General features: G+C 38.5%; 1 protein-coding gene across 1 annotated transcript in view; it reads right to left on the minus strand.

Moving 5' to 3' along the window:
- Positions 1 to 23,690, minus strand: part of alk (ALK receptor tyrosine kinase) — a 319,654-nt gene that overhangs the window by 47,620 nt on the left and 248,344 nt on the right. The window contains exons 6-7 of the mRNA XM_026301074.1: positions 13,137 to 13,270; positions 1,534 to 1,665 (exon numbers count right to left, since the gene is read on the minus strand). Coding sequence (XP_026156859.1) covers positions 1,534 to 1,665; positions 13,137 to 13,270 — 266 coding nt within the window. The remainder of the gene's footprint in view (positions 1 to 1,533; positions 1,666 to 13,136; positions 13,271 to 23,690) is intronic.

Consider the following 23,690-nt stretch of genomic DNA (forward strand, 5'->3'; position numbering starts at 1 on the left):
AAGCTAAGTTTGTTCCTTCTGCTCCTCTCTGCTTTTTGCTGTTAACAAGCTCTGACACATATGAAGGATTTAAACAGATCAAATCAGATGAAGATAAGTTATGGCTAGATCACAGAGAATAGGGTATCAGAGAAGGAGCACTATCTGATTTGGGCAGTAGGAGGTAATTGTGGTGAATGATGGGACAAATACAGGAGTATAAGTTACATTAGTAGGTTTTGTGTGACGAGCAAAGAAAAGAGAAATGTGACAGTGCCAGAGGATGGACTGATGAATAAACTATGGATTCAGAAAAGATAAAGGTTGTTTTCAGAACAGACTCAGAGACAGACAGAAAACTTGATTCAAAGCAAAGGACTCATGGCCTTTATGCCTCTGTGTACTTTCAGCATTACGAGGGAAAAGTGGCAAAGGTGTGTGGAGACGTAGAGAAAAGAAAGGTCATATCTTAAACACTTCCCAGCAGATTCATGTCAATAGGCTGTTCCCCATCAGACAGGTATTACATCACATTTTCAAGTCCTGTTTGTTTCAAATGTGAATATACAAATACTAGTCTCATGTTATTTATTCTAACACATAGTTAAGGGATGCTGACAGTGTAATAATGTTACACTGTGCATGATCCTCTGAACAATAGGTCGTTACTGCGTGAAGTCAATAACATGTACAAGCTGAGTTTGTGTTTTACAGGTTATTTACGATTAAATGTCCAATTCTGGCATCTACATTGAAAACATTACACCCACCTATTACATTCAAATGGATATTATACCCTTGGGTTAGTCTCTCAAGACAATTAGCACTGATAAGTCCTCCTGCAGTACAAAAAGAAATTCTGCCTGGCTGGGATTTTCATCCTCTTATTACCCTCTTATCTCTCTGGTCCCATAGTTAGCAAACCTACCAACACAAAGCAGCAGCTGTCATTTTAATAAGCCTCCCACATTAGTGGCTGACGTAGACTGTGTGTATGTTCAAATTCATTCCAGTCAATTTAATGTGGGCAAAAAACTCTGAAATCAAACTGCAACTAAAAAACTGTCAACAAGCTAAGAGTTTGGAACCAGTGTGTGAAGACAATGTAAAATGCATGCATGCAGGTACTAAAAAAAGATCCCTGTAACCCGCTCACACAGCACCTAGGGGACTTCACTTGTGAATAAGATGTTAGCATACTTGGCTAGTGTTCCTCCCAGGCTTTGAAAACAAAAAAAACAACAAAAAAAAAAACAATAGAAAACAAAAGTGCAAAGAGATAGAAATAACAACCATGGAATATGTCAAGGGTGAGAAAAGCTAGCCAAGCATAGCATTGCTGCTTTTTCTTAACTTTCCCACTACCTGTCTGTCAGGAAAGCTCACACAGATGTTCAGTTGTTGCTCTGGCCAGGATGCAGCAGCTTCATTAAAAAAAGCTCACTACTACCGATCAACTTTCTAACTCGACTGTCGTGATTCAGACGGGGAAGAACATGAACATGGAAGCTTTATCAATGGCTGTGATCCTGCAATCCTGAACAGTGTACTCACGGCATGAGTCGCCTTCGTCATCGCTGAGTGGACAGTCTGCACTGAAGTCACACAGTCTGTCCAGAGGAATCCCAGGTCCCTTGTGACAGTGGTACTGACCCTCCAGTGTGATGTTTGGTCCAGAAGAGGATGCTGGGCATTGAAGGATTAAGAACAGGAGGAGGAAGAAAGCTTGTCATATTAAGCATTTTTCACATTCAAATTGTTACAGTACACACTGCACATTCAAATGTTTCCACAGTGCAGTGTATTGGAGAATGTTTTGCTTGTTGGCAGCAAAATCAAAAAATATAAAAGCTAAAAAAAAAAACATTTGGAGCTTTTGGAACACTAAATTTTTGCTCCAAGTTTACTTACTGACACAAAACACAGATTAGTAGCTCATTGAAAACAAACTCGCAAACAACAGGAAAGTCGGTGAGTGCAAAGGCTAATATAACCCCTAACTGTAAACTCTGTATAACCTACAGAGTCTGCTTGTAAGGGACATAAACAAAACAATAACCTACATAACTTAGCAGGTAGCACAAGAGGAGGGAACAGACACACAAACATGCACAGATATCAAATTATATCACTAGTCTCAACAACTCAATTGTAATGTGGCACATTTGCATATCTATGCAAATCAGAAGCAATATCTCGAGGTTGTGGAAACTGATGGCTGACCTCTGCCTTAATCATCAGAGGCTGATCACAGTAAAGTGAACAAAAGAGAGAAGAGGAAAAAACTATCTTCTGATGGGGTTCGTGTTTTCCCCCTCTCCCATGAGGAAAAAATCAGAAGTGATTTTATCATGAGTGACTGGCTCGGTTTACTGTAGTTTGCCCTTGATGTGTATTATGTAGATTTGTTCTCCAGACAAGCTTGGAATCAAACGTCCAATAACGATGGATTCCATGACAGAAAATGCCTGAGCAGACTAGATAGGGAGTAATGCTAGGCTAACTTCAACACAAATTTTGTAATGAATTTGTACACTCTGTGCACAAATAAAGTCAAAATATGTGCCAGCATGAATGAACCCAAATACTGAAAATAATACTATTAATTAGCAATATTACTACTAGATCTTAATGTTCTGGATCACAAAACAACAACCAGCACAAGACAAACCATAATACCTATGGCAATTATGCTGCTTTTTATAATAAACAATCTATTCCACAGGGCAAAATGCTATATTGTAATAGATTTAATTCAATATGTGTTAGGTACACAGTTTCTAAAATAAAGTTGAATTATTTAACTGCTAAGAAAAACAAGTACATGAAATATAAAAAGTTTAGGTATACAAATCAAATACTAGGTTTCAGAATGACAGTAGAGACGTTTGTGCCACTTTTGCATAAGAGCTGCACAGAAATGACTGGTTTTAATGCAGTGGAAGACATTTCACAGCTGTGCCTGATTCAATGCACAGTTCAGTCCTTTTCCCATTGTGTTTGAGAAACCTTAAGGCCCAGTGGGAACCTGGCACAGTCAACTCCATGGATTAAAAAGAGGGGGTGGCATGTTTTATTGGACAAAAACACATTAGTCAGGGGCCTCCCACAGTCCACTATTGTGGCAGGGGCTTAATGGCTGCAGAGAGCCACATTAACATGTCAGTGAGTAATCCATTTCAAATTCTTTGAAAACATATTAGCCTGAGTTAATGACTTTGATAATGAATACCCTTCTACTGCCCGTCAATGCTGTGCTGCACATTATGAATCGTTGTTCGGCGCTCTTACAAACTAAAAGTCATAAACAGTGCATACTCTTGCACACCTGCAACTACAGTCTCACAGACAAATGACATATAGTATTTACGGAAGAGCACAGAAGCAGGCAAATATACAGTTTTATTCAAATGAGGGGAGGGAGAAACCTGTTTGTTTTTGACCAGTTGTGTGTGTATAGATGTGGTCTGGCAATGTGGCTTCAGTCATGCTCAACACATACATTATGCATTTGTAGTGCTCAGTGGCTTCCTCTCTGTATAATTTTGACACTGCAAGCAGCATGATTTATCAAGAACGAAAGAGAAAAAAGTTATCTACACTAACATCTTTGGGCAAGGTATGTAAATTCATTGATTTGTCTTTGATGACAGTGGGGAAAAAAAACATGTTGATGTGACTGAACTTAAGGCTCCCAGAGCAGGTGCAGCCAGACATAGATGCTGTACTCCTGGCCTTCTGCAGTCCTTAAATCACACTTGTCAAATTGTGAAAACAAGTGGGTCAGTGGGGGATGAATTGCCTGTGGGAGTAAGAGAGTTTTGTTATCCATGTCCACAGGGGGCTGGCTTGGCTTTGTGAGCGGAATGATGTATTAGTGGCCTCAAGAGCTGGAGAGGTGACTGGAGAGGGCAAAGTGGCCACTGATAAATGATAAAATAGATACTCAAACACAGGAAAGCGGCTAAATGACTAACAATTAGTGTACATATACAATGTGCATTAGAAAACCCAAAAAAACTTACAATGACTAATGGTGGTCACTCACATACTGCAAACATTTGTCTGGTAGATCAAGTTATTTAGTTATATCCAACGTACTTTTGACAAATTTGAAAGGAAGATTGCTTCAGGTGTGTACCTCAAGTGTATAAAGGTGTAGCAAAACAAAAGACAACAGACAGGATAGTAGAGAAACAAAGTCAAGAAATTCAGTCACAAGTAATTAAAAGCCGAAGGACAACGAGCTTTCATAATGTGACACACACTCTCTGCTAACTAAAAATAGACTTCAGTGTCAATACAGACTACCTTGTGTTTGTATATTCTTTGTATAACTGTAGATTTCTGATAAATTTATAAATTTAGATTTCTGATAAGGCTCCAGCGGATCCCCGTGACCCTGAACAGGAAGAAGCGGGTATAGAAGATGGATGGATGGATGGATGGATTTCTGATAAAATTCTGCAGTATGTGATTCAGTTTCTCATTAGTACTTTCCAGGTTTTGCACAGATTCATAAAAACTGAGTTTAATAATAAAAACAATGTTAGCTGTCCACTTGGTTTTAGAGTCAGAATTGCAGGTCGAAACTGACACTGATCTTGTTGCAAAGCTAAAGAAACAGGAAAGACAATGAAAATAAATGCTGTTTAATGTACTATTCACCCTTTTTGCTTCTAAATGTTAGAAAAGAATAAAGACTCCAGAGAAGCAGTCAAAATCTATAATGCTAACGTTACCAAGACTGATAGTTTTAACTTTCAGATAGTAAGAAAAAGTCAAATCTGTCAAACTTCATAAATGATAAAGTCATTATGAAAGGTGGCTGGTGAGGTTCCTGTAAATCTTTAAAATCAGGGAAAGAGGGTCTGGCGAATAATGCTTTTAGAATATATAAAGTCGATTTCATTGTGGCCAAGATATTAGGGAACCATTGGTGTAGTTATATAATCAATGAAGCAGAAAAATAAAGAAATGACGCACTGTTTTAAAACTGGTGGTTCCCTTTTCACACACTCCACTTGCTAAAATCAATTCAACACTTAACATTTTAGTATTTTTGCATAACCATTTGGTGCACATCACTTTTTGAGATTCTGCTGATAGAGATGTCTCACTCAGTGGGACATCATAAGATGCAAAGCAGATTGTCTGGTCATTTGAATAAAACCTTTGTTCTGCCTTGGCAGCGATTACTTGTAGATTTGAATCCAGACAGACGTGTCTTTGTTTAAGGCAGGCTGTAAAAACACAGTCATGGAGAAGGTAGGCTTGTAGTGAAATTAATAATGCTATTTTTTCCTACAGATGGAAAACCATGTCCATCATATCCTGAAATCCTTGTGTGTACCCTGAAACATAAGTAATAATCTCAAGACTTGTGTGGCTTGAAATCTGCAAATGCTTTGTGTGTACAAAACGAAAACTACACATAGAGAAAATTTACTCACATATTCAACTGTCTAGCATACGATTGTATATAATCCATTACAGTATCATGCTCAGCTCATTCTTTAGTGTGTGTTCCCTAATCTCATATGCTGTATGGAAGGACACTCCTCTGTCTTAAGCAGAAATCTTAAGCAAGAAAGGCGCCACCACATTGAAGGCAGGATTTGGAGATATTCATGGAGATTTACAGTGGCTGGAATGCTGAAGATGGATGCAGCTGAGTTTCCCATTGGACAGTCGACAGGGAAGAAGTATTTGCTGAGGAATTCAATTAACTGCACACAGCCACACTCGATTGGTCAGAGCTCTGCCCAGTCACTATGACTATCTATCATGCTCCCCGCTGGAGAGACAGCAGCACACAGAAGAGCACACTGGTACTGATCGAAAATGGAAATATTACCTTTAACGTCGATTCTACATAATTCTGACTCCAGCGAACAGGATATGTTTTAGCTTCAAGTACTGTACTTTTTATTACATTATAAATTATATATCTGAATAATCAAATTTCTCACCACATGCGGGCATTGTGTGCCAACTTTGCAATGACAATTACAATTATGTATTATTTTTTAATCAGATCCTCTGCTTTTTATATTCAGCAAGCTCATGTCTTGTCATGTTTCATGTCTAAAAATAATTTTTTTCTAGTCAGTCCTCGTAGGACACTAATATTTATATAACAGATACACATTTTAGGTCAATGACTGAACAACTGCCACACATCTACAATAGAACCCTTGATACATTTTAACACTGCACACACAAGTCACTTGTTAATTTTCTAGCTGGTGGTCTGACTTCATAAATCATTCTTCCACTGCTTTATATTCAACTTTTTGAAAGCAAGACCAAGACTGAAACCAGTGGGAATTGAGATACTGAATTAATTGAATATATATATATATATATATATATATATATATATATATATACATACAGCATTAGTATATCATCAAACAAATTTAAATATTAGTCAAAGATAACACAAGTAAACACATCATGTTTACATCATCATGCTGTAACAGACTCATTGCAAGTTATCGCAAATGCTTGATTGCAGTTGTTGCTGCTAAGTGTGGCCCAACCAGTTATTAGGTTTAGGGAGCAAACACTTTTTCACACAGGGCCATGAAGTTTGGGATTTTGTTTTCCCTTAATAATATAAACCTTAATTTAAAAACTGCATGATGTGTTTACTTGTGTTATCTTTGACTAATATTTAAATTTGTTTGATGATCTGAAACATTACAGTGTAACAAACATGCAAAAAAATAAGAAATCAGGAAGGAGGCCAACACTTTATCCCACCACTGTCCAGCTACTGAGGTCTTGTTAAAACTCCAGCTGAATCCATGAAACATAGACCAAGTCTAACAGACTTCAGCTACAATAGACAAAAATTTACATGAAGAGAAACCATAGTAATTATTATGTATAACAAAGCAAGACTTGAACTTAGATGGATAGATATGACTCAATGGCCTGATGAAGTATTTCATGTGAGCACGCTCAGTACAAATACACCCTCTTCAGAATCAAATGAGATTTAGTGTTTCTGCATCTTTATGATGGACTTTTCTTTAATGATGCTTTAAATCCATAACATCGGGGTTGATGGAGACATCTGCTGCATTTGTCATAGTAGACTGGGAGCATTTAACCTGGTGCCCTGGACCATTTAATGCTCAGTATCTTAAAATGAAACTGCTTGTGTAGATTTCCTCGAAAAGTGCAACAGCAGCTCAGTTTGTACTGAGGAGATAGTGCTTGCAGAAAGGCCTAAGGCAAGAGATTAGCGGCAGAATGTGATGAAGCTTAGCACTGCCAGAAAGGGCCTTGTCTTGGCAGGTTACACAGTATCTTCTGTTAATTGATGAGATGTATTTTGCTGTGTACTTACTGCTACTTTTTCCTCATTGGATAATATCTTTGGGTTAATATGTGACATCCAGTAAGTTTGCAAAATAACCGAAAGTATCCTGAGCAATAAGAGGAAAATATCAATCCAATTACTGCCAAAATGATCTGTCGGAGACATAATGGAGTAGATGAACTGTTGATTGCCCTCAGGCCTGCTAAAGGCCTTGGCCAAAAGTTAAACACTTCCTTTTAACATACTTACCTTAATGTACTTAAAAAAAAACAGGCCATCAATATCTGTGAGAAAATTACTTTTTGGTTCTGTTCTTTTAATCTAGACTGTAAAAAAATGCACCTAATAATCAGTCATACTTATTCCTTTAAGTCAGTGTAACTACACAGCCACAGTTACATACATGTACATTCTGACTAAGACTAATGCTGGTTGAGGGCTTCACTTCAGCACCATGGAGAGTGCACATTCTTATACCACATTTAACTGGTTCTCTCTCTGTGTGGACAGCTGCCATACACTGTGTATAGTTTCTCCTGAATATTTAGTCCACAAAGCAAATGCATCTGTTGTACTGCTGGCTTGTGCTTGACGTTTTATGCTTTAAGCAGTTTAGTAACCACAAACAGGCAGTACAGACATATAACCAATTCAGCAGAGTTTGAATGTTGAAAGAAACATACTGTACTGAGTGTGGTGATTCTCTGGTTTTTCTGATGAAGTTCTCATTTGTGGCTCTGCATGAAATGTCCTAATAATTAGTGGACAAATTTCCATGACATTTACTACATATATTTATTTTCCTGCTCAATTCCTTTGGTGATCCTCTGATTTTCTTCTAACATTATAAACACACGAAAAGTTTGACTTGTACTTTGGATGATGACCAGATAACTTATCAGCCTCACCAGAACTTAATGTCCATTGCTAATTAGCAATTGCTGGCATGCTAACACACTAAACTATGATGTTGAGGATCGTGACTGTTGAACATCACCATGTTAATATTGTAGTTGTGGGCATGTTAGAGCTGATGTCTGCTTCCAGCATGGCTGCAGACACTTTGTCTTGTTGAATATTTATTTCCACCACTGTTATTTCATGCATAAGAAGCATAAGAAAATATAATCATAAATAAATCTTAATTTAAATAAAGAAAGGTTGTCAGATAATGTAATGGTTTCAAGCTCTCAATTTGGAGATGTGACCCTAAAGCTGCACAGTTGCCTGGTGCAAATATGAAAGCTTTTAGTGTTTTAAATTAGAGGCCTCCAGCAGTAAGTATTGAAATGAATCAATACTTAATAAGCAGCACAAAAGTTCACTTTATAAGTTTCATCCTTCTACTGAAAGCTTTCCACTTAGAAAACCATCAGAAATAATGATTGAGCATAAAAGCAGTGATTTAGCATGGAAAAGCAATGATCACACTTTGGGAAATCACACTTTGACCTCACAACATGGTCAAATCTAACACACTGCTTGCAATATTTTGTACGCCTGTTTGACAAACAGGACTGTAAGGGACACTGGCACAGCCCTCAAACCTGCATTCTTGTGAGCTTATATTCACACTGGAGTGAACCCTACAGTCACTGGAGTGACAATTTGGGGATTATTATATTGAAGATCTCCTGCATTAGTTTGACTGCATGAATGCATTATGCATTATACTCATCTCTGGTGTTTTTGTTATTGTGTAAAAAGCAAGGGGTGATTAAAATATACACACATATATAGACTTATGCTAGAGATCTTCAGTAACATGCTAGGAGACTAGATGGCTTTTCTTTTCTACCACTTGTCTCACACTTTGTCCAGTCCACCAGCTTTCTCCAAACTCAGTTCCCCTATCTCCTCTAAAGGGCCATATGTGATTGATGTGCCTAGGGACAGCCTTACGCTGCTGCGTACCTAATCGGAAAGTATAGACTCACTGTAACGCTACATTAAGAGCCTGCAGCAGCATGGTGTAATGGTTAGGGAAATAGCTGGGGAAGGGAAGGTCACTGGTTCACATTCTCATGGAGTTCACCGCTGCCTTATCTCAGCCACATGTGCGACTGAACAATGGATTGTGTGAGTTAGCTGGTTAATACATGAGCCCAAATGCAGATTATGCGCTTCAGTGGACAAACATTGTTACAACTATAAAGGGAAACGTGACCTTCTGCCTCACCACAGTGCTTTGACAGAAACAATGTCAAATGGACTACTGGCACAATTTGGCAATGAGCTTGTCAGTCATCACAGTAGTCTCCATTTACTTCCAGGATGAGAAACTGTAGAAGGTTAAGAGTGTCACTGACAGATTTGTTGCGCTTGAATAATTATGTTCTGAGTATGGCAATGCCAAAGCCATCAGAGGAACACTAGCAGAAGGCGGGACTCTAACTTCCTGTCAGGAGGATGAGCTCCATATAAACACACAAGTCACTTTAGGGGCAGCAAATTGGATTGCTTGTTGGCCCTGTGACTGATGAGTTAATTAAAGTAGAGGGGTATAGAGAAAGAAGTCAGACACTGCTCCATTTGTTTATCCTGTATTGACTATATCTCTCCCGCACTTCACTGAATTGAGTAATCGCACCTTTCTGCTCAACAAAACTACTAAGGGAGAAAATGGACATTGTCAAATTTCTAATTCAAATTCAAAACATTACCAGGGCAGCTGATTACAACTCACTTTATCTGTAATATTAGGAAGAATGAGGGTGAGGTACGTAAATGTGGGAAAAATTTGACTTAAAATTGCATCTCTCAAATCAGATGTGTCCAAATGACAAAATGTAATAATTCATAGGAAAAGATCATTACATTAATCTCTGGCATGTATTTTTCTTTCATAAATTTGAGAGTCAAGAGAAACAAGAGTCCTGCTTTTCTTACACAATCATTATGCAACGATATAAGTGAGAAGCAGAATATTTTGTGTACAAGGACTCTGGTGAAAATGAAAACTTCAAACCTTTGTGGCCAAATTAAATACAATCAATCAACACCAAGTTCACATCAGGGTTGGCACTACCCACTTCAGCAGACTGACAATGCAGGTTGTTAAAAGCAGTAATTACTTAATTTTGAGGGCAGGGAACTGGAACGAATAAAGCAAACAACGGACTTTGCCAGGGACTGGGTCTGAGAGTCTTAATTGAGTGCCCTGGCTTCACGTACTGTGGTAGGTGGTAAATAAGGTAATTTGAGCCTAGCCTTGTGACAGGTGCTGGAGGGAAAGTGGGGGAGGTTGAGAACACCGCGAAATGTAGTGAGGCCACATGACGAGCGTGCTGAGACGGATTAGGGCTTAGTTCGGGAGTGGGATGTGTGTAGTGGGTGTTGTGCCGGGGACCCAGGTGGTGCCTTTGGAGAGTACAGCACGTCTGCATGCTTTTTCTTTCCACTATCCACAGCTACCGTGCTGTCTGCCAAGAGGAACACAGTGAAGCCAGAGAACAATTAGATACTGTTCAACTGCGGATGGATTTGCATGAGCAACAGCACCCATTCTGCTCTGTACTTACAGTGACAGAAAAGACAGGTAAACAAATAATCATGGAACGATCATGAACATTGTAATGCGACTTATGTTGATTTATCCTCCCCCGTGTTTTGCACTGTTGAGCGGTTAGGATACAAAATATGAAATTTACAGGCACCATTTTAGTTTCTCTACTTTTTTTGTCCTTTTCATGATATATTTTTCTATTATCCTTTCTCTCGCTCTCTCTCACATACACAGGCGCGCACACACACACACACACACACAGACACAGACACAGACACAGACACACATTTACATATTTGACAACCAAACCAGATAATGTAATGGGGGAGTGAGGTGTTGCTGAATTATCAGGTTGGTCAGCTGTGAGAAACAGATGCATCAACTGATGAATTGTTCTCTGTATTCACCTGCTCTGACTCAAACTCAAGACCAGACATACAAATTTGAAGAATAAGATCTAGACAAATCTTTCTTGTTGAATGATGTTCCTCATTCATATGGAGCTAAATATTAAACAAGCATAAAAAGTTGTTGCAGCCCTCAAAGCGGCTCAGTCTCTCTAAAAGTGGGGAAGATTAAATTGCTGGACTGTGTGCCTCTCTGAATTTGAAAAGAGGCCTTGGGGAAGGATCACCTTTTGTAACGTACTCTTTTATAGAAAAATACAAGGTAAAGCCCACTTGAGTGCTTTCCAGCCGGTAGCATAACAAGCAGTAGCATAGAGCGGACTTTGAACATGCTGTGCTCAACATTGGTCTATCTGTCTTTTGTAAAGACAGACCAGACCGCCATGTCCATTTTCAACTACGCTAAGTTCTTTGGTTAGTTTTACTTTTTGTTTCCTCTCTGACACTATAGCGACTGGCCAAGAAACAACCACTGATGACATATTCAAAGAGGTGATACCTCGGCAACAAAGCAAACAAACAAACTGCAAATATGTAGCATTTGGGAAGGAGTACTCATGAAAAAGTACTCTATTTAAATATTTGCACACTATTCAACATGTTAAAGTAAGAACTTTTTGATAACTTAGGAAGAATGATTTTTAAGCCTCAGCCTAAAAGTGGTGTCTGTGTCCCAGTCTGTGACCTGCAGCAGTTTGTCTTCAGGTAAAATTAAGTGGTCAGGGCAGGCAAAACATCAGCATGTCAAAGCAATTATTTAACCCATACTCACTCTCAGTCTCACTTCATTTATCAAGCACTATAAAACAACACTAGGATGACCCTAAGTGCTTTATATAAAGAAGACAAACAACACGCAACAACTTTAAAGAAATGTGCAAAGAAAACAATACATAGAATAACACAGTGTGACAACGAGGTGCTGAATTACTGAATAATGAAGCTGAATTTTTAGTTGAGCTTTGGGCTCACAGTTTCTGCAGCTACAGCACAGCCTGCCAGTGAGGAAGGACAAGTGAGGATTGGGTTAATAAATGTCACAGAGCAGTGACGGAAAGATGGATTTGGATCTGGATATAATCTAAACCCTGTCCAGAAATCAGAGCAAATAAGGAATAAGACAACTGACAAGAGGGGGGAACAATTGTTCACTTTAAAAGCAAATATTCCCATTGTCCTACAAACTATAATCCTTTTTAACATTTTACCATCTCTACATATTTACAGAAGAAGGTGACTGATATTATAACACAAATGCTATTATAAGTACATTATTGCAAGTCACATGTAGTTAACAAAATGGTAGATTTGTAGCAACATTATTTTCTTATAGAAACCTGAAATAAATCATTTATCAAACCATGCTTATTTCAACATATGAACTACATCTGGATGATTTCATACATTTACATTACAACAATCTGTTCCATTAAACAGCATCTGCTTGGATGACATTTTGCACTTTCCTACATATGTCTGTTTGAGAACACAAGGATTTTATCCAGATCTCCTTAGTAATGCAGACATGAAATATTTAAGCACAAGTTGTTGTGCTTCTGCATCTAGCTCAGAGGAAATTGAATCAGTTATATTAATCCAATTTCAGGAGCTTTGGAGGTTGACAGAGAAGGATATTATGCCAGTCTACGCATTTCATTCCACAACTTGTTGTAATGAAGTTAAAAATCACAGACTGCAGCTGTCCAATTTCCAGGTTGAAATGTTTAAGCTGCTTTGAGAAACTGGTCACTTGGCAGACATGTGACACACGTTTTGTCTAAAAACATATTTCAAAAACCGTGATAGGAAACATAATGTGAACAACTGAAAACTTAAGAAGGATCACAAGATGTATAATGTAATACACCTTTCAATTTTTTCAGAAAGAAATTACACGGATGTGCCAACTTACCCATGGTGCAGTTGGTGGTGAAGTGGGGCTCAATGGTGGCTGTGTCATCCTGAGGGATCCGCTGATCGTAGCTGGCTGAGACCCGGAAGGCTGATCCTCCCTGGGTACCCAAAGTGAGGTGGACCACTGCCCAGCTGCCGAGGAGACAAAGCAGGAGTAGGGTCAGTGCAAAAAGCAGACACCATGACTGGCAGAAAACCCCACATCTGCTGTGGGGGTTAGGTGTTAGAGTAGCTCGGGCCTGCTTTGGCTGGGCACCCAAAGTTTCAGAGGAAGGGCTGCCCAGTGTTTCAGCAGAAGATGACATGGGGGCTTCCTCTTTCCTTTCCATTTTTGGAGAGTCCTTTCCGTCCTTTGTATGGTGATGCATGGCCAAACTCTTGTGGAGGTTTAGTTAGCCAGGTGGGAAGTGGTGCATCAATTGAAAGCTGAGTGTGGAGACAGATCTTTGTCTATAATTCAAAGTCACTTTTACAGCTGGTGTGTGGTTGAGCAAACACACTCAGGTCAAGTTCTTGTACTGAGAAGAGCAGCAGTCCTACGGTGAATGCTGTCCTCCCTCAACCAGTCGCTGGCTTTGTGCAGTTCAACTGTCCCTAATTTCATTAGGCAAATTGTGCTGATTTCTCTTTGGCTCAGAGCTCATCTACAGTCGCTTTCTCCCCCTCCCACTCTCTCTCCTCCCCATCTCTTGCCCATCCCCTATTTTTACATACAAGTGATGACACTACAATAGGCACTGCCAAATTCCTGCTTCCTTAATTTATGAATGCCATACCCTCATGCACCTAAACACACCACCAACACACAGCAACAATATCTACTTATATGAGTAGCCTCATGCACAGTAACATATTGTGTGCAAGCACCATTACATAACAGATATCACTGTGTAATGCAGAAAAATATTTGTTTCTTTTTTTTGCATCTTCCTATAAAGACAGAAAACAAGAGAGATGAGTATGACATGCAACAAAGGTCCTCCAGCCAAGGATCAAATTGTGGATATTAAAAACCTACTTCAACCGAAGTTTGTTTTGTCACTTTTTAAAATCATACTATCATGTTGTTACAGCTCTGTTCTTTTTAAGAGTGTCCAGTCTGTACCACCAACAGCTCAGATATAAAAAGGAAAATATTAGCCACAGACTGCTGGTGTTCATGTTTTTCTCACAGAATCTACTTTTCAATTATGTGTGCTGGGAAATTGGAACCTGTCTGTGTTTATTTTGGGGTTTATTTTTTGCTTTGTTTGGCTAAAACTGTGCAAGTAAGAGTCCAGGACACACAAACCCCCACTACACCGGCTGTGAGTTTTTCTGATTTCCCCAATGCCTGTTCTCTGACTCAACAGGCTTTGCCTTACTACTCTTGGCAGCTTCTGCCTCTCTCCCACTCTCTCGACCCAGACACTGCACAGAGTAGGGGGAAGGTGTTCACCAGATGGAAAGTGATGTTACAGAACCACAGTCCACTGTTAGAGGACAGCTTTGCAGTGTGGGACCTGCTCCCTGCCAGATGCCTTAATAGAAGACCTCGATAAGAACTGCCACCGGCTGCTTGATAACCTTGAAATGATTTGCTGACTTAGTAATATACATGTGATGTGGCTGAATTCACTGCAGTCTTGGATGAAGTTAGAAATGGCTTTTCTGTTGAATGAGTACTCAAAATGAAGATGTCTGGATTGTAAATGTACAGGAATGTTTGTCTTAATATAAATGCAAACACATGCACTTCACTACAGCAAACCCAGATAAACAGAAATGAAAAGGCTAAATAATTAAATATAAAATGCGCAAGGAATTAGCAAAATCTTTAACTTGAGTGGTACAAAACTGTAAACAAAGGAGCCTGCACTTTGCATTGTATATGCTCAATGTACTGATAATAAAATGGACTCTACTTTACTGCATCCAATCTAAAGTGATCAATGTAAATGTAATCTCTATCTACTCACTGTGTAAAACTGTAAACAATTCTTCTGGACTACCAAATTATTTTTATGTCTTATCACACTATGTCGGTGCTGGTGCTCACAGGACTGATTAGATGAGTAGCAGATCACAGCAGAACTACCAGAGCACATCACTCAAACATTTAAACCTAATTAGCAGTGTACCATGCAAAGCAAAGCGGTGCTTAATATAAATAAATACAATGAAAATGAATGATAATGACTCCTCATGCAGGAATTGGATATACATGACTAATCCGAATGCGGATGCTAATCATTCTCATGATGGTCCATTGTGTCCTAGTGGTCTTTGGTTATTTAAAATCACCTGACCTTTTTTCAAAGACCCTCTCCCATGATGACAACATTTTTTTCACCATAGAAAAACAAAACAAAACAGCACAGGGCAACCAATCTTTGCTGCCAATTGACAATTCTCATTTCATAATGCTTCATTTGTGCTCCCTTAATGCTCTGCTCTGGCTAATGTAGCCCTTTTCATTTTCATTTAGTGTGAGTGTGTCTTAGTGAGATGTACGATGCTTATGTCCTAACTACATTAAGGCTAATTTGTATTGCGGGTTCTGGTTTGCATTAGCTGTGTTTCTCATCCATCATTACAAACAATGCATGACAAGTGTTGCATATTCTTTTGAAAGTGCAGTGGTTTCCTAATGCCCTGAGGTCTTTTGGACACATTGCCAGAGTGAGGCTTATGCAGACTGGATGATTCACTTTTTACCTGCCCTATAGTATGTAAAAAAAAAACCCAACATTAATACTAAAGTGTAAAAATATCATTGGTAAGAATCCTACATACAAAATTTTACTTCAGTAAAACTACAAAGCTGTGACCCTCTACAGGAAAAGCAGTATAGATAATGGAGATTTTTGGATTATTATTGGATTGGACAGCAGGCAGTGTTATGGCACTTTTGGATATGATTTGCTTAAATTTTTCATGTTGTTCATATTTAAGTGTTTCCAGAGGTACCATCAAATAAATCTAGCATAACACAGTTAAATTTCATATCAGTCATGAAAGTCTAATTTCCAGGGAGTTCATGGTGAATGGCATCATAAAATTCTAGACATACAAAGCTGAGACATACAAAACTGCAAATGTGTACATGAGCCAATGGTCACCACAACAAACTTATAAAATGACAAATATAATTAGTTTGAAAATTATTTGTATTTTTATTGTGACAAATATTGCACATACACATGTTTGTAAATGTAATGGCTTTGTGTCAACTGAAGGAACTACAGCGACAATCCTGAAAACAAAATTCACGATGTTTTGAGGGGCCCTAGAAGCCTGATGGTTAAGATCCACGCCACAACTTATTCTTATTCCCACAATAGGCTGTTGGTGTATGTCGTACTGCTCGCTCCCTATGTTTCCTCTCTTTTTTGACTTTAATCTGTCAAATAAAAGCAAAATGCCAAAAGAGAATTTAAAAAAATCCTTATTGTTTCATTCAAACGGTCTTATGTAAAAGATAACCATATGCAAAATACTTATAACCCACAATGTGTATGTCATTAACAAAATACAGTGGTATTGACTAGGCCATCTAACTCAGAAGTGAATGAAATGAAAAAGGATTTCAATAATGCCAAACGTCCAGTTGCTGTGTTGAATGCAGTAAAACTAAGGGAAGAAGAAGAAGATGGAAACTGCTTTACATGGTAATGGAATTTTTACCCCCTAAGAGACATTGCTATAGATTTAGATCATTCCAGCTGTTTCAAATTGAACTGTGTTTTTTCAAGGGGGAAAGATGAAGATGACTGAAAATTAAGCTGTGTGTGGCCAGACATGCACAGAGGCGGGAGGGGTTAAGGAGTTAGGAGCTGGATGGGGACACTGCCATGACTGGTGGATCACTACTTAAGACACATTGATTTTGACTGTCAAATGCCATAGTGCGCAAGAGGTGTAAGCCAATATGTCAAGAGAAGTGCAGATTAGATTAAATGGGCTGACATGGCTCAGCTAAATGAATGCCACTTCCACAAACACTACAAGACACATTTAAATGCTTCTGTTAGAAGCAAAACCTGTTATGCCATCACGCGGCTGCAATGACAGGGTGGATGAGGCGAGCTGGTGATACAGGGCTGACTTGTATTAGGGACATGTGTTTGTTCAGAATTCGATGTTTGCTCAGCAAATGTCGATGAATTAAGAGTTAATTTTCTCATTGTGGTGAAAGATTAAAATATCAAATACAGTATGTTTCATACAGTAGATACACCACATTCTCAGAAAACGCCATAGTTTTGGTGTCATCCCGTGCCACAAACACAAAGCAATTAGACTACAGTAGTTCATGAACATAAAACTGCAGAACAGTAATAGTGGGGTTTTTACACAATTCTACAGACTAAAACTTAGGACTTGGGAGCATTAACCATTGTATATTCAGATTATTCACACCTGAATACAACTATCTTGGATTCCTGTGCTAGGCAAATCATTTTGATTCAAAAATGTACAATCTGCCAAGAGCAAATTACAGAGGATGAAAGCAAACCCAGCTAAATAAACAAACTCAGATGAAAAAAACCACCAGGGATTCATGTCAGTGTGGCAAATTCACATGCCCTAAACACATAGTCACAAAGACTGTAAAGGCAATTTCACTTTGAACCCAGATTAAGCCTGTATCCACTACTGGTGAAGAGGAGACATGGCCCTGCAATGTCCTAACTTGGAGAATGTACATCTTCCAGTTGTTGTGGGACAAGTACCTGTGTGTGCCTGTTGTTAACTACAGTATGCACTGACTGGTATTTTGTACATGGACAGTATTATGGATTTCACTCTGTCTTTTTAATAATATGTCTATTCTCTTTCTATATGAACCTGTGTGAACCAGGATATCTGACATAAAAGTAATGAGTAAAGCTCAAATATGCTCACTGGCGGCATTTGAGAATTCTTGGCGTATATTATGTTTCTATATTACCTTCCACTCCACTGCCTGTGTGTTTACAGAGAATCTTCCTGTTAAGAAAGTATGGCCAGCATTATAGAAAATTAGGAAAAATGGAAGTGCCCAGGAGTGAAATCTAATTTTTAGATTGTTGATCCTTTATTAAATAATAATTTGGAGGCAGGCAGCATGGAGGTGAGGTGGTTAGCAGGTAGCCTCACATCAAGAAGTTTCCAGGTTTGAATTCTTTTTTAAAGTGGGGTCTTCCTGTGTTGAGTTTGCATGTTCTCCCAGTGTCTGTGTGAGTTTTCTCCAGGTGCTCCAGTTTCCTCGCACAGTCCAAACACATGCTGGTCGGGGTTAGTTTAATTTGTGACTCTAAATTGCCCATAGGTATGAATGTGATTGTTTGACTGTCGCTGTGTGTCAAACCTGTGATAGACAGGTAATCTGTCTGACTCCACCTCTCACCCAGTGTCAGCAGGATTTGGCTCCCGTCCCCGGGACCTTGAAACCTGCTAAGCTGTATAGAGAATGAATGGATGGATGAGTTGGAGAGGGTAAATTCTTGCAAACACATATTCTGTATCTTATATTTGTCATTTATATAAAGGGTCACTTCTGTTATAAATTTACATCGAATAAATGTTGTAAGACAAAAAAAAAAACAAAACAAAAAACAAAAAAAACCCCACAGAGACTATTAGGTAGGGTGAAATAATCCTTCCACTATACAGAAACTATACTATATTAATTGATTATGTGTTTTTGTTTGCACTTTTTAGACATGTTGCACTATCTACACTATCTTACAATATCTGGCTTTAAGAATGTGTTAACAAGGAGCAAGATGTGAATATCTACTTGCAGCAGGTCATGATGTGTGTAATGCTAAGCTTCAGACTGAGTTTTAAATCAAACCGGACTAAATTTCTGCCACAAATTAATAGAGGTCAAACTGAACAGGGAATATTGGCTGGCCACCAGGGCTTACGTAGCTCATGAGCTATCAATGAATTTATAAGAGAAATTAAGAAGGGAACAGTGAAGGTCAAGCCAAGATTGATGGAAACAGATGACTTAGACATCTTAATACTGCACTGAATCAAAAAGAACGACAGTGCTACAATAATACCACTTAATCGTCTTCCTCCCCCCAGACTTTGCTGATAAATTTTGATGTCATGAGGAAGTGTAGGTGTTAAGAGATTATACAGTTTTGCTTAAAAAATATCTTGAATGAGTTAAAGTTGTTGGCATCTACTGTTACAAATCTCATCATGTATAAACTCTGAGTGGAGAATATTACAGCGAGTCGAGGTAAAGAGCACTGACACAACCTACCAAAGCCATCTGCAGACTAAAGCTAAATTGTGCATATGCATGTTTCAGCAGAAGTAGTGATTAAAAAGAAGGTGCAGCAGTGAGTACACAGACATGCTAATACTCATGTGGATGCAACAAACCAATGCAAACTACATCAATGATGATTTTAATGTTATGAAGAAGGGCAGTTATAGCAGAAGTGTCCAACAAGCTAACAGATCACAATCCTTCTCACTGCTTATATGCAGGTTCCTTCAACACTTTGTCACTTTGTTGTCATTTCAGCACTTCAAAACAATATCTGTGGTTCAGAAAAAAAATCAGCAAACAAAAGAACCTTAAGAACTAACAGTCTAACCATCTGGAGGAAGGCGAGTTTGAATGTAGGCTCATCAGTGTGGGCCTGCAACACTGGTACAAAAATATAAACAAATCACAAAGTCATATTCTGCATGATTTTGTTTGATTAGACTGGCCAGCTGGCTCCCTAGTTGTTGTAAGTGTATCTGTATGTGGTGCAGCCTTAGTTTCATCACATATTCTGAGTGTACATCCCTATCTCTCTACTTTTTACATTTTCAATGAATATTTACAGCTTGATTCACATGAGCATTGTTGAAAGTGTCCAGTGGAGATAGAGGGAATCTGTGACTTTATTACTTGTCAGTAAGGGTCAGATTTTTACAGCTTCATTTTTTTTTCTTTCCCACTGAGCTGCTGCTAAACCCTCAGAGATAACATGACGTTATTTATCCTTTAACCCTTGTGCCCTGATAATGCTAATGAGGCAACTCACTATGGGGAAAGCTCTTTCAGCATTATCCTGAGAAACCTCTGTATCATTACCCAGCAAACTGTCAATGCAGAGCCCTTGGCTCCCACAAAAAAGATTGATGGAATGAGACACATCATCTAAGATAAGTCCATCTGTTCCTCAGTATATGCAAGGTGGTTGTTCTGGTGATACCCCCATCTCGTGTTATCAGAGAAGAGGGGATAGAGGATATTTAACCTTAAGTTCACTAAAACAGGCTCTTCATGGTTGCTCAGTGGGGCATTACTGACTGCACGATTGCCAGATAAGCTTATCTGAGTGACTGGATGCCAAATCAGTAGATTCATTTTTTCCCCTAAAGAACTGACACTCAAGACACTGGCAGGTAGGTGCATGTCACTCACTAACACAGATTAGTGGGAGAATTTTTTTAACTGTTGCACTCACAAATATGTAACTTTGCCCATGACATAAACAGCTCAGACCCATGACATAAACAGCTCATATGACCTTCTTAGCTCTTCCTATTAGTACACAGAAATGCTAGAAAGCATTTTCAGGTATCTATGCCTATATTTTGACATGGATACCTGGCAAGCAAGGGAAGCAGTTGATCATATTCATTTTACGCCTCTGAAAATGATCAGCCGTCCAAGTGAAGCTGTCTAGAAGCTGAGTCAAGTCCAAGTCCAAATAGGTGACCGGCAAACGTTTCGACCCAACAAGAATTCATCCAGTTGCCATGACTCAGCTTCTAGATGTATTCATTTTAGTCAGCTAAACAGCAGAGTCTTCTCTAAGATTATGTGGTGCAGGGTTGATTGACAGTTTAGCCATGTGCCATGGCAAATGGAGACCAATTAGTTTGGCTCGTTGGTCCATTTTGCTACAGACTTGTAAATCACAAAAGACAGCAAATGTTTGAGAAATCAGGATGGACTTGAATGATGAGTCATACCGCGTCAAGGCTGTCAGTGGAGAGTCATATGGCTTCAGCATAAAGCATGGACCCTGTCAAATGTATGGTGGTTATTGAGAATAATAGTAGATGACTTGAATAGAAAATGGGGTAAAATCATAGGGGTAAAGGTGACAACAAGCACACTATAAAGTTGAAAAAAAGTTGATTCAACATTTTCCACATTTGCAGATGCTCTTATGCATAGCTACTTTTACAAAGTGCAGTAGTAGCATCTTCAAATATCACCAGCTCACAAACAGTGCAAGTATCAAACAAAACCACAGGTCTCAGATAATGCATGTGACAAACAGTCCTGTCTTCACCAGAACAGTCATGTATTACAGAGAAGTACTACATGTCCTATTCATTTTTATTGCTGCTCATCACTGTAGCTGCTATCACTCTCTAGGCCTTTCTCCCTTTATCAGCTCATTTCTTTTCCTCTAGTTTCCTCCATTATCTATGTCACAATCTATGTACAGGTTGCATCATATACTACTTACTCTCTCCTGCTGATTCTTTGGGTCTGTTTCCTCATACTGTTCTATTATCAGTTGTGTTATCCCCCCTACACTACTCATGTTCTGAATAATTCAAAGGTAACAATTCTACAGTTGCAGTGCTGTTGAACAATATTGAGCTGATTAGACTATCATTGCAATGGTGAGGTGAGAATATCAGGGCTGGGGGCATCAAAGAACTGTGGAAACATGGTGACTGCACTTACACAGAGGAACAGCAAATCTCCTCTCTTCACACAAATAACTGAAAGTACCATTTTGTTCAAAGATTTAGAAAACTGACTTGAATACTGTGGCACAAACAGCTGATCATTGCCATCTGTTTTTTTGTGCCCCTCCTCCTAGCTAACTCTCTCCATGACTGATCCTCAACTCATTTGTTTTCTTTTCATCAATGTCAAATTAAACTGCATATCCAATGTGGTGCCTTGCATGGCACATAAAGCATGGAAGACCTCTATAAATTACTAATTTCAGTGATGAAAACTTTGCTTCTCAGACATAAATTGCTATGCTATTACAAAGATTAAAGACATGGGGGGAGAGATCACATGGCTCCTTGCGCTTTTTAATTATGACCCAAATTCAATTACTTTGCAACCTCATATTTTACAGAGCCAAAGGAAATTGCTCCCATCAAGTGACAGGACTTGAGATTAAAACACATTCACTCTGAAACATCAAAATGTTGTTTTGAGCTCACAGGAAACAGATGCCAGACCAAAACAACAGGAAACCGTTACCCTCTTTGAACTGATTAATTTATCATGTGCGACCATGACACTTCTTGGAAAAACAACTTTTTCTAGGGAAGGAGGGCAATAGTCATTGCAGCAGTTTGAGTTCAGGTAGACTAGCTCTGGAGGCACAAAAGACCTGTAAGCATAGATGCTGACACTGCCGAAATGACAAAGAATGTTATCATCCACACTAACACTTAGACTAAAACAAAGATCTGCTTGGAACAGGACTAACACCCTAAAATAATATGAGTTAAAAAACAACAGCCTTCAAAACTTTCAAAAAAATCTGTGAGAAGTTTCTAAACCTTCTGACTTGCAAACTATTAAAACAAAATGACTACCCCAACCAAAATAATGTATTTTTACAGCCATGGAAAGGTCAAATCAACTAATAATCACTAGAAAAAGGCAAACAATAAAAAAAAGCATAAAAAAATAAACAATTCTTTAGAAGAAATGTGTGTTTCTGTGGTTCCTCTCTTGTCATAATCCCTTAGACATATCTTGGGACCCCTCGTGGAATTTATGAAATAGCTTATAGTGTTTATGAATCTGTTTAAAGGGTGTTACCATATGGAAGAGCATCAACTTTCATGTAGAAGAAATATTCTTAATATTATATATCTCTAATATTTCATTATGTGGTCTTGATAAACATTGATGCATATGTTAGGTTGAATTTTTGGGTATACTTTGTTTATAGCTGTCACATAAAGAAATGCATGGGTTTGGTTTAAAGTTACCATTTCCCCAGATACCTCTAGTGATCAAAGTCTGTTTGCCAGCATTTAGGCACTGTAGTGACTTTTGTGCATAGAAAAGACAACAGAATAGTGAACTTTAAGTAGGTTTAAAGCTTCCAGCTTGATGGTGGTAACTGCATTACCATGTACTGTATATGTTCATATTTTCTTTATACTGAGGCTGTAATTATTCTGCCTTTTTCTACTAAACTTCAAATGTTCAACTAAAAGGGAATATGCAAGTGGTATTTTCTTGAAACCCTAAGGCCTGGGGTTGTGTAAAAGAAATGTTTTACATGTTTAAATAGGAAGCACAAGGGAATGGGTGTTTGGCTGAGAGCTTGGAAGGCAGAAATCAATGTGAATGCAAGATGATATGGTTCTAGTGTGCAAAGCTGGCTAAACTCAATATTTGTAGTAGCAGCTACAAGTAAAGGGAATTTTTACAGTTACAAGGAATGTTTTTTCTTTTATGCAACATAGCGCAGCCTGAATTGAATTTGAGTATTGTCAACAACAAAAGTAAAAGACCACATGTGCCATTTGAATGGTACAAATGGGTTTTAAAAAATCTATGATGAAA

This window comes from Mastacembelus armatus, chromosome 22 (genome assembly GCF_900324485.2).
Source record: "Mastacembelus armatus chromosome 22, fMasArm1.2, whole genome shotgun sequence".
Lineage (NCBI taxonomy): Eukaryota > Metazoa > Chordata > Actinopteri > Synbranchiformes > Mastacembelidae > Mastacembelus > Mastacembelus armatus.